This window comes from Colobus angolensis, unplaced genomic scaffold, assembly GCF_000951035.1.
Source record: "Colobus angolensis palliatus isolate OR3802 unplaced genomic scaffold, Cang.pa_1.0 Scaffold536, whole genome shotgun sequence".
Lineage (NCBI taxonomy): Eukaryota > Metazoa > Chordata > Mammalia > Primates > Cercopithecidae > Colobus > Colobus angolensis.
The window spans coordinates 921,014-940,722 of NW_012118888.1; the positions used below are offsets into that span (position 1 = coordinate 921,014).

At 42.2% G+C, this 19,709-nt stretch overlaps 1 protein-coding gene across 3 annotated transcripts; it reads left to right on the forward strand.

Annotated features, from left to right (window-relative positions):
• The first annotated feature begins 4,828 nt into the window (after nt 1–4,828).
• LOC105525480 (melanoma-associated antigen 10) lies at nt 4,829–8,922 on the forward strand. Of its 3 annotated transcripts, XM_011961133.1 has the most exons (5): nt 4,867–4,932; nt 6,412–6,510; nt 7,302–7,320; nt 7,549–7,622; nt 7,698–8,922. In XM_011961133.1, the coding sequence occupies exon 5, from the start codon at nt 7,763–7,765 to the stop codon at nt 8,849–8,851; it is 1,089 nt and encodes a 362-aa protein (XP_011816523.1). In that variant the 5' UTR covers nt 4,867–4,932; nt 6,412–6,510; nt 7,302–7,320; nt 7,549–7,622; nt 7,698–7,762; the 3' UTR covers nt 8,852–8,922. The 3 variants fall into 3 exon arrangements, with proteins under 3 accessions (XP_011816520.1, XP_011816523.1, XP_011816522.1); XM_011961130.1 differs by lacking the exon at nt 7,302–7,320 and having other exon boundaries at nt 4,829–4,932; XM_011961132.1 differs by lacking the exons at nt 4,867–4,932; nt 6,412–6,510 and having other exon boundaries at nt 7,297–7,392.
• The last annotated feature ends 10,787 nt before the right edge of the window (nt 8,923–19,709 follow it).

A 19,709-nucleotide genomic window follows, 5' to 3' on the forward strand; every position in this document is an offset into this window, starting at 1 on the left:
AGGCCTAGGACACGTGCCAAATCTTTGCTGCAGAGGCTCTGAGCACTCCAAATCTGAGGCATAAAGACAGTATTTCACAGAAGAACAGCCTTCCTTTCACTGACTTCTTATTATTCCAATGTAACTTTTGGTAAGGATTATAAACATAAATGATTGCAACAGAATTGTCTATAGTAAATATTATTGCTATGGATTAAAAACACAAAACAAATAATTGCATTAGTGAGTAGAAATGATAATATTAGGCCAGATGCTTTGGTAATTGTAGAATGCAAAGATAATTACTACAACATTACAGGTGGGCATGAGGATTGGGCATATTGCTACATGAAAGTAGCCAGTTGGAAGAGGCTACAGAGCGTATGACTCTATTTACATGACATTTTGGAAAGGGAAAAAATTATAGAAACAATAAACATTTGTAGAAAAGTCTAAAAGGGTTAAGCACGGGAGATTCATTAGGGCAGTGAAATTATTTTTATGATACTGTAATAGTTCATACATGATAGTATGTGTCAAAAATCACAAAACTTTATAGCACAAAGAATGAATCTTGATGTATGAAAATTAAGGAAATAATTTAAGAGATCAAAAAATTCCAGGAGGAAATGTAGAATACAGCAAAGCATTCTAACTGTATTAAAAATGTATGAAACATAAAAAAAAATGTATGAAACAATCTCACTGAAGGGCATGACAGGAATTTGCTGCCTTAAGTTACTTGGAAATGAATCTTGTAAAGCTAAGATCAAAAGGAACTGTATGTAAGTGCTGTACTACAGTTAGTAAAGTTGTTTCCCACAGGAGTCCAGATTAATAATTCTGAAAACAGTATACATGTATATTGGAATTGAACAATTAACTGAATGAACTGACAGATGACAGGAGATGAGTTTCTCATTGTTGGAATGGGAAGTTACAGGTAAGCAAGGGGAGGAGGCTAGAATAATCTTTGTTGTAATGGATTAGAGTTGGAGACATCAGCATAAAGTCATGTTCAGTTTAATATAGTTACAGATGGTTACATATGCAAATATTTATAGATGTGTGTAGATATACATATATATTTCATTGCTCTGTGAACTGAGAAAGCCTATAAGTAACAAATTCCCCAGTAGCAGCAAGCACACCTAGCACTAAGATGTGAGTTTCTAAAACCATCAACTAGTAAAAATAATTAGGGCTCCTTGGAGAAATGACTGATTCTGAGACTGGGGCATGAAATACAGTTGCTCTGTGGATTCCACATCCATGGATTTAAAAATCCGAAGATCAAAAATATACGAAAAAACTGGATCTGTTCATAACATGTACAGACTTTTATTTTCTTGTCCTTATGCCCTAAACAATAGATAACAACTATTTTACATTGCATTTACATCATATTAGGTATTATAAGTAATCTAGAGATAACTTAAAGTATATATTAAAGGATGTGCACAGGTTATATGCAAATATTATACCATTTTGTATAAGAGATTAAGCATCCACAAATTTTGGTGTTCATGGGAGGTCCTTTTAAAAAAAGTTTTTTGAGTACAAAGTAAGTGTATATTTTTATGGGGTACATGAGATGTTCTGATACCATGGAAGTTCCTGAAACCAATCCCCCAGAGATACTGAGGGAAAACTGTATATGAAATGAGCCTGGAGCATTTCGTAGTGTCAGAAAGTAAGGTCTGAAAAACTTCTTAAGGGACATCACAAGTGCTGCATTCAGCAAAATCCATACTACGGGAAACTAGACAAAACACAAGACCTGTTTATTTCTTTTGTTTTTTTGTTTTGTCTTGTTTTAAGATGCAAGGAAAAAAGATTAATAGTTGGAGAAATTATAGATTAAAAAGGACTAAGCGACATATTCAACAATTACAATGATTAGATCATATTTGAACACTGATTCAAAGAAACTAATTTTTAAAGTATGTGTCTGCTAGGTAAATATGGACATTATCTGGGCATTTGATGATTACTCATTTAAATTGTTAGGAAATACATTTACACTGGATTCATGTTTCACAAAAGAGTTCTTATCTTTTATGAAAGCATATGAAATAATTAGAAACAAAATGACACGATGTCTGGGATATGCCTCAAATCATTACAGTAGCAAGAGATGGAAGTAGGTAAGAGTAAAATTAGAACCAGATTGGACAATGTATTGAAAATTGTTGATGCTAAGAGTCTGGTACATTGGTTCATTATACTATTCTCTTTACTGTTGTATATGTTGGGAATATCTGTAGTAAAAACTTTTTATTGTAAATATCATGCCATTAAATTTGAAATCCTAAGTGAAATTGATCACTTACAGGTTTAATCAAACAATACAAACTGAAACTGTACAGTATTCAAAACTCAAGCCACTGCCAAATGTTCCAGAATAAGGCAGTTTGGGAGGCCAGTTATACCAAATGATCATGGAGAAACAAATTACCATCTTATGTAAACTCTTCCAAAGCATACACAAAGATAGGTAATTATTCAAATCATTTTGCCAGGCCAGCACTCTTTGATTCAAATACCAGATGAGAACAACCAGTGAAAAGAATGCTTGAGCCAAGCTCTCTCACATAACAGCAAATATTCTAAATAATTTAATAGCATATTCAACATAGCAGTATATTAACTGAACAAACAAGCTCTATCCAAGGAATAAAAATTATGATTTAACATTAGAAAATGCTTTTAATGGTAATTCCCTGTAAACAAATTAGAGAAGAAAAAACACTTGATTATGTCAATGGCTACATAAAAAGCATTTCAAAGAAGTTTAACACAAGATAATGGTAAAAAAACAAAAAAGTAAAGAAAAAAGTAAACTAACACTAGAATAGAACTTGCATTATTTAAAATCTATAGCAAACGCACTTAAATGCGAAATGTTACAAAAATTTCCATAAAAGCCAGGAACAAGACAAAAATGTACGCTATCTTCTCTATTGTTCCAAATTGCACTGAAACACATAGCCAGAGCTATGGGTATCAAAATAAATAAGATACATGAATTTTGAAAAGAGATATTTGGAGGCAATGTTATCTTTAAAGAATATTCAAAGGAATAGGCATGTGAAATATTTAAATGAATAAAAGGCTTCAGAAGAAAAATGTTTTATGGAAGCTCATTATAGCAAAATTAAGACACTGGTCATACAAAAACAGTAAATAAATAGAACATACAGTAGAAAATATCCCATTAAAAACAGCAAAAAACTCCTAAAATTACCTTAAAAATAATCCTAACAAAAATAAGCGGGATCTCAATGGAGGCAACTGTAAAAGTTTGCTGATAGATTCAGGTGGAAGAAGTCCCAAATAAATAAAGCATTATACCATATCCATTAATGGAGAACAGAATTTTCCTTAAATTATTTACAGAATTAGTGCCTTACCTTTAGTCCAAAATGAGCATCAAGTTCATATTGCTGACTTACACTCCAGAATCAATCCTGGAGGGGAGAAGGGAAAAACCATTATCAACACTCAACAAATTCTACACAGCAAAACATGATAGAATCCTAAGAAGACTGCAGAATGTTGAACTGGACCTTGTGTTTGGAGTAGGGGGAGGGGAGGACAACAGTGCATTTGAGGAGGTCTGTAACCTGTATAGACGGCAAGTAAGAGGATGAGTAGGAGGAAATATTTGAAGTTCTGGCCCTGCTTTATTGCACAATCTGAGGCAGCACTTCACACCACGACGCCGTAGCTCTGGAGTGATATCAGGACCGCAGGAAAGATGGGGTTGATTGAGGGAATATGACTCTGGAGTCTGTTCTGCTAACCACCTGAAGCCATCCTAGTGACGACTGGTCTTTTTGAGAAATTATTAAAATATAAAGAATGGGCTAGAAATAGAATAAACAGTGAACCACACAGAATAAGGTAGGTATTCTTTCATGAAATGTTTTATATATATATGTAAATTTATATATATGTGTATATATACACATTATATATATATAAATACACTTGGCAGATATTTAAAATAAATATTTTTACTAGGAATGAGGGTTAGAAAACCAGACATCACTGCATTGGACTATAAAATGTCAGCTAAACTCAAAACAGCAGGACCTCCCCACACCCCCATGCTCAGCCTCTTTCTTGTAGAAAATATACCCTTTAGGACAAAAAGTTTGCCAAGTCTACTTCTGGCTTGGGAAGAGCCCCCTTAGGAAGGTGTGCGTCTTCTCCCAGAGGTCGTTACAATCACAGGTGTTGCAGCTCCCCAGTGACCATCTGGCGTGGGACCCCCACCCATGCTTTGCAAGGGGTGCAGCTGGGTAAATGATCAGAGGTGACAGAAACAGAGAGTCTCCCACCCATCACTTCATCAAAGAGACAAGAGCCAGGAGGAAGACCCTCCTGAGTGAGGACCGAGGGTCCACTCACCCCACACAAAGGGGCCACAGAATCCAGCAAGCCCTTCCTGTCAGCCCTGGAAGACCCTGGCAATATTGTCACCCCAACCACAACCCTCCCCTCACTGTCACCTAGGAAGACTCCGAGTCAAGAGACATGGTGTAAGGTGGGCAGACATCCTCAGCACAAAACAGGGGTCCAGGCTTTTCCAGGCACCAAGGTCGAGACTGAAAGACCCCATCCCCACTCCCACCACGACCCACGGTCCTACGATCCCCATCCCAGTCCCCACCTCCACGCCCCTCCCCACACTCATCTTCACCACCAACCCTGCCCCAACCCCATTATCACCCCCTGCCCACCCCACCCGGACTCCCACCCCCCACTCCTACCCCATCTCCGGCAGAATCCACTCCGCCCCTGCTGTCAACCCAGGGAAGCCCCGGGGGCCGGATGTGACGCCACTAACTTACGTCTCAGGGATCAGAGAGAAGCGAGGTTCTTGTTCTGAGGGACAGGCTTGAGATCGGCTGAAGAGAGCGGGCCCGGACTCTGTGAGGAGGCAAGGTGAGAGGCTGAGGGAGGACTGAGGGCGCCCCCAACCCAGATAGAAAGCCCTAAAGAATTCAGCGCCGCCTCTGCTGCCAGCTCTGGACCACCTGAGGGCAGACTTCTCAGGCTGGGCTGTCACTCCCCACCCCCGCCCCCACTCTCTCTCGCTGCTTACGCCGCAGGGGACTCTGGGAGTCAGAGCTTGGTGTGACCAGGGCAGGGCTGGGAGCCACGCCTAGGTTCTGCCAGCATCAACGTCAGGACGCTTAGAGAGGGCTCTGCCCCTGATGTCAGCCCTGGGAAGCCCCAGTCATGGCGACCAGGAATGCAAATTCTGACGTAGGTATCTGGGGCTGACGGAGGGAAGGAGATATTGGTACCAAGAATGTGGCTTCAGGGGAGCAGAGGGTGGGCCCAGACCCTGCTGGGAAATGAGGGAGTCATGAAGGGATCCCAGGACAGGGTGTCCACCCCACCCCTGTCTCAGACTGAGATGCTTCCTCACTCGGCCTCAGGAATCCAAGGGACGGTGACTCAGGTCAGCAGCGGGGGGGCGGGGTAGCGGAGAGCAACCCTGGCAAGAGGAGGAAGAAGAGAGAGGACTCAAGGGACCTTGGAGTCCAGATCGGCGGGGACCTCAGCCCCGGGCAGTTTCAGGCACGGTGGCCCATGTGATGTGTCTTTGCTGTGCCTTTGGAGTGTCAATGAGGAGAGGGCTACAGTCTGAGGAATGAAGCCTCAGGTCAGCAGAGGGAGGAGTCCCAGAGTCCTGAGGGAGGACTCAGCAGATCCCCGCATCTCAGAACTAGGAAATCTGTCCCTCCTATCAGCTCTGGAACCCCAGGCAGGACTGTGAGGAAGGGAAGTGGCCCCCGCTTTCTCACCGGGGATCCCAGGGAGATGGTAGCCTTGGCGTACAAGACTCATACACGGTTCAGCAGGAGGGAAAGGGCTGGGCCCTGTCGGGAGTAAATCTGAATTTATTTGGGAGGACACCCAAATAAAGGAAGTCCCCGTCCTGTCCCCCTCCCCACTCCCCTCCCCCCGGCCAAATCTCGTCCTTCTGTCAGCTTTGGGAATCCCATGCAGGTATGAACGTGTGGTGCCCCTCCTCCATTTCTGCCTGCCGGGTCTCAGGGTGATGAGGACCTTGGTCTGAGGGTTGCTGAGAAGTTATCACAAGGTTCCACACTTGGTCAACAGAAGGAGGAGTTCCAGAATCTGCAAGACCCAAGGTGTGCCCCTTAGTGAGGACTGGAGGTACCTGCAGCCCACAAAGAAGGGATGCCACAGAGTCTGGCTGTCCCCTATTCTTAGCTCTGAGGGGACCTGATCAGGATTGACACTAAGTGGCAAGCTCAATTTTGCCACAGGCAGGAAGTTGAGGAACCCTCAGGGAAATGGAGTCTTGGTGTAAAGGGGAGATATCAGCCCTGGACACCCCACAGGGGTGATAAGATGTGACTCCTTCTTATTTTTGTTTTGGAATCTCAGGGAGGTGAGAACCTTGCTCTCAGAGGGTGACTGAAGTCAACACAGGGAGCCCCTCTTTTCTACAGACACAGTGAGTCGCAGGATCTGACAAGAGTCCAGGTAAGGAATCTGAGGGAAATTTGAGGGTATTCCCAACCCATAACACAGATAGGGTCCCCACAGAAATCTGCTATGACCCTACTGTCACTCTGGAGAACCTAGTCAGGGCAGTCCGCTGAGGCACCCTGTCTTATACAAGGATCACTGGTCTCTGGGAGGGGGAGGTGTTGGTCTAAGGGAGCTGCACTCGGGTCAGCAGAGGGAGGGTCCCAGACCCTGCCAGGAGTCAAGGTGAGTACTGAGGGGACACCATTCTCCAAATGCACAGGACTCAGCCCCACCCTGCCCCTCCGTCAGCCACGGGAATTCCAGGGAACTATGGGTAGATGGACTCCCCTCACTTCCTCTTTCCATGTCTCCTGGAGATAGGGCCTTGGTTTAAGGAAGTGGCCTCAGGTCAACAAAGGGAAGGTCCCAGGTCCTGTCAGGCATCAAGATGAAGACCAAGCAGGCTCCTAACCCCAGGACACATGGACCGAGCTGAATATGGCCACCTTTTGCTGTCTTTTCTGGGAGGACCTCCACAGTTGTGACCAGATGTGGGTCCCCTCATGTCTTCTATTTTGTATTAGGGATGTAAACTTTTGATCTGAGAGTTTCTTAGACCAGCAAAGGGGCAGGGTCCAGGCTTCTCCAGGAGAAAGGTGAGAGCCCTGTGTGAGCACAGAGGGGACTACCCACCCCAGAGTAGTGCGGAACTCACAGAGTCCAGCCCACCCTCCTGACAACACTGGGAGGCTGGGGCTGTGCTTGCAGCCTGAATTCTGAGGGTCCCTCAATTCCTCTTCCAGGAGCTCCAGAGACTGTGAGGTGAGGCCTTGGTCTAAGGCAGTGTTTTCAGGTCACAGAGCAGAGAGGGCCCAGACAGTGCCAGGAGTCAAGGTGAGGTGAATGCCCTGAATGTGTACCAAGGGCCCCACCTGCTCCAGGACAAAGTGGACCCCACTGCATCAGCTCCAGCTACCCTACTGTCAGTCCTGGAGCCTTGGCCTCTGCTGGCTGCATCCTGAGGGAGCCATCTCTCACTTCCTTCCTCAGGTTATCAGGGGACAGGGAGACCAAGAGGTCAAGAGCTGTGGGACACCACAGAGCAGCACTGAAAGAGAAGACCTGTAAGTTGGCCTTTGTTAGAACCTCCAGGGTGTGGTTCTCAGCTGTGGCCACTTACACCCTCCCTCTCTCCCCAGGCTTGTGGGTCCCCATCGCCCAACTCCTGCCCACTCTCCCACCTGCTACTCTGGTCAGAGTCATCATGCCTCGAGCTCCAAAGCGTCAGCGCTGCATGCCTGAAGAAGACCTTCAATCCCAAAGTGAGACACAGGGCCTCGAGGGTGCACAGGCTCCCCCAGCTGTGGAGGAGGATGCTTCATCATCCACTTCCACCAGCTCCTCTTTTCCATCCTCCTCCTCCTCCTCCTGCTATCCTCTAATACCAAGCACCCCAGAAGAAGTTTCTGCTGATGAAGGGACAGCAAATCCTCCCCAGAGTGCTCAGATAGCCTGCTCCTCTCCCTCGGTCATTGCCTCCTTTCCATTAGACCAATCTGATGAGGGCTCCAGCAGCCAAAAGGAGGAGAGTCCAAGCACCCTACAGGCCCTGCCAGACAATGAGTCTTTACCCAGAAGTGAGATAGATGAAAAGGTGACTGATTTGGTGGAGTTCCTGCTCTTCAAGTATCAAACAAAGGAGCCGATCACAAAGGCAGAAATACTGGAGAGTGTCATAAAAAGTTATGAAGAACACTTCCCTGTGATATTCAGTGAAGCCTCCAAGTGCATGCTGCTGGTCTTTGGCATTGATGTAAAGGAATTGGACCCCACTGGCCACTCCTTTGTCCTTGTCACCTCCCTGGGCCTCACCTATGATGGGATGCTGAGTGATGTCCAGAGCATGCCCAAGACTGGCATTCTCATACTTATCCTAAGCATAATCTTCATAGAGGGCTACTGCACCTCTGCGGAGGTCATCTGGGAAGCACTGAATATGATGGGACTGCATGATGGGATGGAGCACTTCATTTATGGGGAGCCCAGGAAGCTGCTCACCCAAGATTGGGTGCAGGAAAACTACCTGGAATACCGGCAGGTGCCTGGCAGTGATCCTGCACGGTATGAGTTCCTGTGGGGTCCAAGGGCCCATGCTGAAATTAGGAAGATGAGTCTCCTGAAATTTTTGGCCAAGGTAAATGGGAGTGATCCCAGATCCTTCCCACTGTGGTATGAGGAGGCTTTGAAAGATGAGGAAGAGAGAGCCCAGGCCAGAATTGCCACCACAGATGATACTACTGCCATGGCCAGTGCAAGTTCTAGTACTACAGGCAGCTTCTCCTACCCTGAATAAAGTAAGACAGATTCTTCACTGTGTTTTAGAAGGCATGTCAAATATCACATGATCTCACTCATATGTGGAATAAAAAAAAACAAGTTGATATCGTGGAAGTAGAGAGTAGAACAGTAGTTACCAGAGATTGGGGAGAGGAAGGAGAAGAGGGGCTTGGAAGCAGTTAGCCAACATGGAAAATTACATTTAAACAGGAGGAATAAATTCTAGTGTTCTGTTGCGCAGTAGGATGACTATAGTTAACATTAAGATATTGTGTATTACAAAACAGCTAAAAGGAAGGCTTTTCAATATTGTCACCACAAAGAAGTGATAAACGCATGAGGTGATGGATACACTACCTGATTTGATCATTGTACTACATATACATGAATCAGAACATCAAATTTTACCTCATAAATATCTACAATTGCATGGCAGGGTTTTTTTTGTTGTTTTTTGTTTTTTTTTAATTTACGAAAACAAATGACAAGAGAAATCAATGAAGTATGTAGTGGAGGGCCAGGCTGAGGCTGAGGAAAATACGGTGCATAACATGTTTGTCTTACTGTTCTCTTTGGATAACTTGAGAACTTCTTTTCTTTTCTTCTTGGTATTTCTTCTTCTTCCTCTTCCTCTTCCTCCTTCTCTCTTCTCTTCTCTTCTCTCTTCTCTCTCCTTCTCCTTCTTTTTTTTTTTTTTTTTTAACAGAGTCTCACTCTATTGCCCCAGCAGGAGTGCCGTGGCAGTCTCAGCTCACTGCAACTTCCGCCTCCTGGGTTCAAGGGATTCTCCTGCCTCAGTCTCCTGAGCAGCTGGGATTACAGGTGTGCGCCACCATACCTGGCTACTTTTGGTATTTTTTAGTAGAGACGAGGTTTCACCATGTTGGCCAGGCTGGTCTCGAACTCCTGACCTCAGGTAATTCGCCTGCCTCAGCCTCCCAAAATGCTGGGATAACAGGTGTGAGCCACTGCATCCAGCCTCTTATTGGTATTTTAAAATGTTGTTACTTTTACTAGAAAGTTTCTGAGCTTCAGAATCTAAGGTCACACATTTATTTCTGTTTATCCAGTTTAAGAAAGAGTTTTGCTATTCTGTAAAACAAACTGGGAACCCTTCGATCTTATTTGTAATCTGTAATAAAATAACATGGAACTAGAATAGTAATTTTCTTGGACATATAAAAAATAGTAAAATAGAGAAAATAATTTTAAGTGTTAGTGTTTTTATTTGTTTATTATTTTTATTTTATCGTCCTGCAAAGTTAGAAGTTATATCCCTGGATCTTTGTTAAGTCGAAATTAAACTGTAATAAATGAAACCTTTGCTCACTGGTACATTTTTTTCCCCAAACATCCACTGAGCATCTGGTCTTTGGAAGGCCCTGGGTCTGTAGTGGAAATGTTAAGTCAGAACCACCTTTACCCATAGGTTGGTAGAGTCTAGGGGCTGCAGTCAAGTAATAAGGTGGTGAGATATCCTCTAAGACCTAGAGGAAAAGTAAGACAGGGGTGAGGATATTGGGCTGTAGATGACAGTGGTCACGTACATCTCCTGAGCCAGGACTTTTGGGGCTTTGAGAAACTGCAGTTCCTTCTGGTGAAGATGAATCCAAAGAAGCTGGGTGGTGCCAGGGTCAGAGCCTAAAACATAGTTGAGAGAGAAAATCCCAGGATGTAAAACTGCTCTGAGCAGTTCCTTTTGGGTGGTGGATGAACAGAGAAGAGTCCACCTGGGGCAGGAATGGAAGGTGTTCTGCACTCTTGTCTCAGTGCAGTTGAACATAGCACAATAACTAGGTGATAGATGCTCATCTTATGCAAGGGTCTCCTGAGAGATAAGGATCTCATAATAAATAAGCCTATGAATTGATGCCTAGAAGTTAGCTGACTCCATTAGAGAAACATTTTAATTGGGTCATTTTTTGTGTAATTTGTACAACACTAAGCAAGGGCTAGAATTTGAGTGGTGATGAAATGAATGAAAATCATGATTTGGATGGAAAAGAACCTTGGAGAGAGGGAAGGAGTTGATACTTGACTCATATTCCATGAGCTTTGAGCAGCATCCAGCAGGGAGAAACTCCTGTACATGAAATTTTGAAAATACATCCTCTTAAGAGGGAAAATCTACTGAGTTTTATTTATGAAGCAACATTTGTGACTGATTTGGGATTCCACGTCCCACTGAGCTGCATATTCTGAGATGTACTGGATAATAATGACAACAAAAAATGCTGAGTAGACTGTGATGGGATTTGAGGTCAAATAATATTAGAAATAACAGCCATCTGCCATTCATTAAACTTCTAAATATGCCAGGCCCTAAGCCAGGTGCTTCATTTATATTGCTCATACTCCAGTAGTCCTATTGGACAGGGCTGATCACATCTGCTTCACAGATAAAGAACCCAAGGCTCACAGGGCTTGGGCATTTCCCAGAACCACATGGCTAGTAAGTAACAGGGCTGAAACCAGACTGCTGGTCTGAATTTCTGTAGAGCCCATGCTGTTCCCACTCCTCCCAGCTTGAGGCCAACCTCCTGAATAATACTTCATTTCTCTTCTCAGCACTGTACTATATCTTTCAGGTGACAAACATAGGGACTCTGAGTCCAAGGTATCAGTAGTAGGCCTAGAGAAGGTGACAATGAGAATCAAACACCATTTCAGGGCGGCCTGTTGACCTTATTCATCCAGGGACCTCCTGTATCAATCCCCAGGGTTCCTTGAGAGCTGACTCTACCCAGGAGCTGGCACTTCTGTTCAGAGCCAGCACTTCTCCACATTACAGCACCCTTTCCCTGGTTTCCCCAGTGTTCCCTCCTATGAAAATCTGGAACCTGGCCTGCTGCATAGCTTGTCACTGTGGTCTCTGCTAAAGGCTGTGCCCAGAACACAGTAGAGAAGCCCAGAATCGCCTGCTCTCCCTGTGACACAGAGCGTGCCTACACCCTGCAGAAGTACTCTGAGTGTTCTGCCCCATTCCCGGAAAGCTCTCTTATAGCAGATGTCTAAATATTAGTGCCCAAAGCCAAATTTATGTAGAAATTTACTTTGAAAGGGCCGTTCAACTTCTCCTCTGCTTTCAAAGGATTTGGTCAGGAGCCGGGGAAGGAGAGCAGACAGGACATCCTCAGCTGGCAAGGAGCATTAGGAGGATGCAAGGAAGAGCAATTACCAGAGTCCATGAGAGAGACCACCTGTGAAATCAAGTCCACAGAGCCCCAGGCAGGCTGCCACTCAGCTCTGAATCCAGATTTCAGCCCCGTGGGGACAGAGACCTGAGGGAGAGAAGTGGGAAGCGGTGAAGAAGGACAGGGCAACAAACAGGGATAGACTTGGGAAATCTGGACACCATCATCGTCAACAGGATGTGGCTCTGTGATCTTAATGGGCAGGACTGTTGGTTGAAAACATTAGCGGCATGCTGGACACCTTATGCTCTTTCAAGATTCCCCTCGCTCTGTCAGGAAGAATATGGCTGGCTTCCTGCATCATTCTGGGTGAGCTACTTCTTTTGACCACTCCGGTGGTCCTGTGCACCCTTGCCAGCATCCCAGGGCTGGGACCTGTCTTTATGCCTACTGGGGCTGGTGAATTATCCCCTGGGGACCCTCCATAGAGGTTGGGCTATGTGCGTGGGTTGCTGACTAATGATCAGCAGCTGAGACTCACCAGGAATGCCAATGATCAGTGGAAGGTGGTAGTGGGGCTGCATGGAGGGGAAATTGGAGGAAGAGTGCCCTGGGACTAATCAGCTCAGACTCTGCAGATGAAGGGTTTGTGTGGACATGCCTTGAAAATAATCCAGCTGGTGTCCCCAACTCATATGGCCTCCTGTGTCTTCTGAGCTCTTGGCACACAAGGGGACAGGTGTCTTGGGGCGTAATCACAGGCTCCTGTTGCCACCAGACACTGTCTGGGGTAGAGGGCTGGCCAAAGGTGTGGACATGGGCAAGTTGGATGGAAACCCTGTGGAGATTGCAGCCTTCATTGTTAAACTGATAGAACATGTGGGGTCCAATGCAAAAAGCATCATGTACCATCCTGCTGGGAGCATCCTCACCTCCAAGACACTGTTTGGGCCTGAGGAGAAGTCATCTGCAGTGACCCTGTCATGGTATTTTCCACAAGAATTCTGAACTGAAGTGAGCACAGGTAAGGGAACTGTGGGTTTCTTTATGAAGGCAGGAGGCCCACACAGGGGCCAGTTCCACACTTTGAATCAGCGAATTCCCATGCCTGACAATTTCATTCAGACAGTCATTCATTCATTCATTCATTCATTCATCCAGCAAACTTATTGAATACATGCTGAGGAAATATGAGGTAACAAAACAATGTGACAAGGCCCTTAATCCAGTCTGTGGGGGATGTAGCGGAGATGGTGAGGTGGTATGAGTCACTCATCTGAGTCAAGGAGGCCAGAAAAGTAGAGCCATACTTGGGGGCAGGCCTTGCACAAGAAAGAGAGGGACAGCCTATGACCAGGTCAGCAAGCTGGCCTTCTATGACACTATTGATCTGATTTTCTTCCTCGATGCTGCCTGTGTGTGAAAGCAACTGCCACTTTCTGTGCCCACCTGCCTTTGTTAATAGGGAAAGTGCTCATGGTTGGCAGTTGCTTACTTCTGCTCACCTCAAGTCACTTCTACTTGAGGGTTTTACTGCAAAAGCACAGGAAGAAACTTTTGGGGATGATGAATATATTTTGCACCTTCACTGTGGTTATAGTTTCATGGGACTATGTATTTGTCAAAACTCTCTGAATTGTTTCTCAGTATTTCAGAGAAAAAGTAAGCACGAAACCAGGAAAGATATAGATTACCTGATTAAAATTATAAACAAACAAACAAATAAAGATCGCATCCAATTATAGCAGAATAAACATTCCTCTCAAGTGTGCATAAAATATTTACCAAGATAGATGGTATTCTGGGCCATAAAACAAATCTTACAAATTGAAAATATTAGAAATAATAAAAAGCATATTCTTGAAGATGCTTCTTGAAGATCATAAGGTAGTTAAGCTCAAAATCAAATACAAAGATAACTGAAAAATGCTCAAATATTGTAAATTTTAAAATATACTCCTAAATAACCTCCTAAATAAAAAAGATCAAAGAGGGAGTCTTAGGAGAATTTTAGAATATACATTAAGTTGAATGAAAATAAAAATATAAGTACAAAAATTTGAGGGATTCAGCTAAAGTAGTAAGTAGTCCTTGGGGAAAATGTATAGCGTATTTTAAATATTTATATTAGAAAATAAAATCTAAAATCAATAACCAAAACTTCCACTCTAGGAAACTAAAGAAAGAAGAGCAAGTTGAATTTAAAGGAATTGAAGAGGATCCCACCTTCCTCCCTTCCCAAACTCCCACCTCTTCCCTCCTTCCTCCCTCCCCACCATCCTAGAACACACAAACACACAAATACACACATCATTTTACAACAGGTTCTTTTTATTTTGATCACCATGGGGTGTACCCTGTGGGGTGTAAAATGTACTGTAGACCCTGTTGGCTATTTATTTAGGGTTAGACCTCTGGAAACTTTTCAGGTAAATCCGAGTTCTCTGGTCTTGCCCTGAAGTTACTGGTTGTCCAGGGAGATTTTTTGTTTTTTGTTTGTTTGTTTTCCTGGAATTCCTGAAAAGGTTTCCTTTTCCCTTCCTGGTGGTCTTAGGAACCTGAAAGGACAACAGGGAGATCACAGAAGGGGACTGATTTTGGGGAAGAGGATGGAGGAGGGGTGGGAACAGGGACTTCAGAGGAAGGGGTACAGGCTGGGGTGGGGGTGTGCCAGGTGAGGACAGGTAGGAGTCTTGGGAGGGAGGAGTCAAGGGGAAAACTAAGAGGAGCTTCTCTCACCTTGATAGGACTTAGACCTAGTTTGACAGGGGGCCTTCCTGTTCCTTGCCTCTTTGGTGTTGTCAGATGGTTGTTCTTTGACACCTGGGCTGGAGGTTTGTTGTTTCCTGGTCATCTTCACTATATCAGTGTCACTCAATCATCTACTCCACGCCTCCTGGCCTCCCTATATATACGCTTCGTTCCACAGTGACAATAGGCCATACCCATGAGCTTTGATGAATCAGCAAGCCACTACCCAGCCAATGGTAGCTCTGAGGGGTGAGAGGCTTAGACATCACAAAGCACCACAAGGACATTATCATGGGTGGGAGAGGGGAAGGGGCATGGGGAGAGGGAAGAGGGGAGTCTGATGACAAAGCCAGGATGCTCTGATTGAAGAAAAAGGGGACATTTCTTTAGCACTCCTAAAGAGCTTTCCCAGACTGAATAGCGGTGCTCCTTTCCTCCCATGTTCAACTTGGGTGGGTCACATGGCAGGGAGAGAGTAATTACTCTAAGCCTTTTCCCAAAGTCACCCCATTTCAGTGCTTCCTTCTGTGTTCTCCCACCATTATCTAGTTTTTGTGTATGTCTTACCAGAAATCTCTCCAAGGTAATCTGACTGTGTTTAAATATATGTGTAGATGTGAATCATCCTACTTCCCTCCTAAAAATTTCTCTTATGCATCTTGAGGACCACTCACTTGCATATTACCAGGGAACCTTTCCATATTACCGATGGAAAAGTATCTTTAGAAGTCTCCTGGGGTTTCAGTTTTCCCCATTCTGAAATCATGGCGTTCAAGCTGTCAAACTCCAGTGAACACGCTTGTTCCACTGGATATCTTATGTGTCTTCTGTCAACTGTGGGGTCATGCTCATCTCAGTAGATGTAGTACCCAGGCATGGATTTTAACAGTGTAGAGTGAATGAGGTAGATTTTCATGCCAGAAATTATGCAGGATATTTGCATGTAGGAAACTAAAACCTAAGACTGACGAGTTCATGGAACAGGGCAGTGTTGAGAATAGTTCAACAATGTGCCTGAGGTTCTGTCCAGTGTAATAAGTTTTTTTTAAAAGGCCTTCATATTGGAAAGGGACAAATAAAACTGTCTTTATTTGCAGAAAATAAGAGTATATAGAGACAATTCTATCTATCTAAAAAAAGCTTTTAAAACTAATAAGAGTTTAGCAATGTCGCTGGATATAGATCATTATACTTGTGGTTTTATACTAGCAGTGAGCAATTAGCAATTGAGACAAAAACAACGCAATTTAAAATAGCATTAGACAATAAATATTAAGTGGATAAATATGACAGAAGATGTATCAGATCTATCAGTTGAAAACTATAAAACATTAGGAAGATGAATTTAATGAGGATCTAAGTAAGCAGAGACATAAACTTTATTCATGAGTCAAAAGACTGAATATTAAGATGTCACTTGCCCTCAAAGTTTTTGATAGATTCAATGCAATAAAAATCAAAATTCCAGAATTGTTTAACATAAATTGAGAGGCTGACTCTAACATTCATATAGAAGTGTAAAGGCCCTAGAATAGCCAAAGAAAACTTTAAAAAATAGAACAAAGTTGGGGGAATTACCCTACTTCATTTCAAGGCTTATAAACTAACAATGATCAGTATAGTGTGGAACTGTCATAATTATAGCAGTGTATCAATGGAAGAGAATGAAGTCCAGGAATGGATCCACATGTATATGCATATATAGACAACTAATTATTGATAAAGATGCAAATGAAGATTAGAGGAGAGAAATGATAGTGTATTTGACCATTTGATCTGAAACAATTGGATATCCATATGCAAAAGTAAATTGCAGTCCATACTCTATCTATCTATCTATCTATCTATCTATCTATCTATCTATCTATCTATCTATCTATCTATCTATCTATTGAATCTATCTATCAAGGGAGAGAGAGAAAGAAAGATATTTTAAGGAATTGTCTCAGGTGACTATGAGGTCTGATAATCCAAAATCTACAGGACAGGCCAGCAGGCTAGAAACCGACACAGCGTTTTGATGTTCCAATCTTATGGTGGAATTCCTTCTCCAGGAAACCTCGGTCTTCAACTGATTGGATGAGGCGCACCCACATTATGGAGGTAAAATGCTTTACTTAAAATCAACTGATTGTAAATGTTGATCACATGTACAAAATACCTTCACAGCAACAGCTAGGCTAGTGTTTGACCACACAACTGAGTACTATAGCCTAGAAAAGTTGACACATAAAACTAACCATTGCACATACCTTACCCCATACAAAAATGTAACTCAAAATGAATTGTAGCCTTAAATGTCAAAAATATTTTTTTTCTAGGAGAAAGCAGAAGAAAATTTTTACAACCTGGGGTTATGTCTTAGTCAGCTTTGGCTTCCATAACAAAATGGCATGGATTATTTAGCTGAAGCAACAGAAACTATTTTTTTTTTCACAGTTTTGGAGACTGAAAGTCACAGATAAAGGACTGGAGGAGTGGGTTTATTATTCCCAGCTTGTAGATGGCCCGTTCTCATTATGTTCATTCTTTTCCTTTCATCTGTACATGTGCATAGAGAGAGGGAGAAAGGCGGGGTGAGAGAGAGAGAGAGAGAGCACTCATGCAAGCACAAGAGTGCTTTCTTGTGTCCCTTCTTATAACCACACTAATCCTGTGGAATCAAGGCCCCACCCTTATGACTTCTTTTAATATTACTTTCTTAGAGGCCCCATCTCCAAATAGAGACACCCTGGGGCTGAGGGCTTCAAATATGAATTTGATAGAGGACATAACCATTAGCAAAGAATAAACACATAGATTAATAAAACAGAATAGAGCTCAGAAACAGACTGGCAGACATATAGTCAGGTGAATTGCAACAAAGGCAATAATGGTAAAAGTATAGTTTTTTCCAACAAGTGGTGCCTGAACAATTGGACATCTAGACACAAATAATAATAATAATAATAATAATAACCTAGACATATCCTGACAAATTTCACAAAAATCAACTCCAAATACATCATAGATCTAATGCAAAATGCAAAAACCATACAACTTCTATAAGAAAGCATAAGAGAAAATCTACATAAATTTGAGTTTGATGATGAGTTTTAAAATTCAGCACCAAAAGTATCATCAATGAAGGAAAAATTAGCCAAGTTGGACGTTATTGAAATAAAAATCTTATGTTCTTTAAAAGACAGAGTTAACAGAATAAAAACAGAAGCTACAGACTAGTAGAAAACATCTGTAGTACACATATTTGATGAAGAACTTGTCTCTACAATATACACGACTTCCTAAAACTCAACAATAGAAAATAAACGAAAATAGTTGAAGATCTGTACAGACACTACACCAAAGAAGATATGCAGATGGCAAATAAACATAGTAAAAGTCCTGGATGTCTTTTGTCATTAGAGAATTGTGTACTAAAATCTGAAACCACCATACACCTATTAGGATGTCTAAAATAAAAAAATAGACTAATTGCTAGTGAAGATGTGGAGCAACAGAAACTCTCATTCACTGATGGTGGAAATGCAAAATGGTGCAGCCACTTTGGAAGACAGTTTGGAATTTTCTTAAAAAAAACTGAGCATAGTCTTATGATAAGATTCAGCAAAATCCTACTCCTAGGTATTTACCCAACTGATTTGAAAACTTATGCCTACATGAAAATTTCTGTGTGAATGTGTACAATAGCTTGTTTCATAATCACCAAAACTACAAGCATCCGAGATGTATTTCTTTTGGTGAATGGATAAAAACCATAGATTAAAAAACAGAAGAGAGCCCAGAAATAGACCTGCACACATATATTCAGGTGATTTATAACAAAGCACTAATGCTGAAAGTATAGGCATTCCAACAAATGGTGCATGAAAAATTGGACATCTATACACAAACAATAATAATAATAACCTAGACAAATCTTTAGGTATTTCACAAAGATTAACTCAAACTACATCATAGACGTAATGCAAAATGCAAAAATTATACAACTTCTATAAGAAAACAAGAGAAAATTTACATAATTTTAAGTTTGGTAAAAAGTTTGTAAATTCAACACCAAAAGCAAAAGTAACAATGAGCACACGTAGCACTGAGATGTAAATTTCTAGAACCATTTCCCATTAAAAGGAACCAGATCTCTGGAGAAATGGCTTAGTTTAGGACTGGGGCAGAGCATAAACCCAATAAGCCTAGAGCATCTTGTAGTCCTAGAAATGGAGGGCTGAAGAATATAATAAAGGACATCACAGTGTTGTATTCAGTCAAATCCAGACTGTGGAAAACTGGAAAGAACACAAGATCTGTTTCTTTCCAACAACAAGAAAACAGTTCATGTGGAGCGGACCTACAGATGATGGAAGACCTAAGGGGTATGACCAAAAAATCACTATATAATACTGTATTTGGGTACTCATACAAAGCAACACAATTTTTATAAAGTGTAAGTCTACCAGATAAGTGTGTAAAACAGTTGAACATTTGATAATCATTTATCTTTTAGAAATGAAAATAATATTAGGTTTTAGTTTAATACAAAGTCCCTATCTTTTAAAAATATCATATTAAATTATTTAGAGATGAAATCGTATGATGTCTTAGATTTGCTCCACGTTATTCCAGCAGCTTAGATGCAGGTAGGTGAGTGTCTAACTGGAAACAGTTTTGCCGTGTAGTTAAGGTTATTGATGCTGAGTGTCAGATACACTGGGTTCACTATATTAGTCTCTCTATTAATCTATATGTGTGATGCTTTCCCTAATAAAACATTTTTATCATAAATATCACTCCACTAAAAGTTAAATCATAAGTGAAACTGATCACTTTGTTGAAACAAATAAATAAGTCACCAAACTGATCCAAAAAGAAAACCTTAGTTAAACTATACAAACTGAAACTATACAAGCTTAAACTATTCAAAGCTCAAGCCACCCTCAAACGTTCCATATTAATCAGTTTTGGAGGCCAATTCTACTAAATGATCAGGGGAAA

What these genes read in the sequence shown, in the direction of transcription:
- LOC105525480 (XM_011961130.1), top strand. Translation starts at nt 7,763, where the DNA reads ATGCCTCGAGCTCCAAAGCGTCAGCGCTGCATGCCTGAAGAAGACCTT.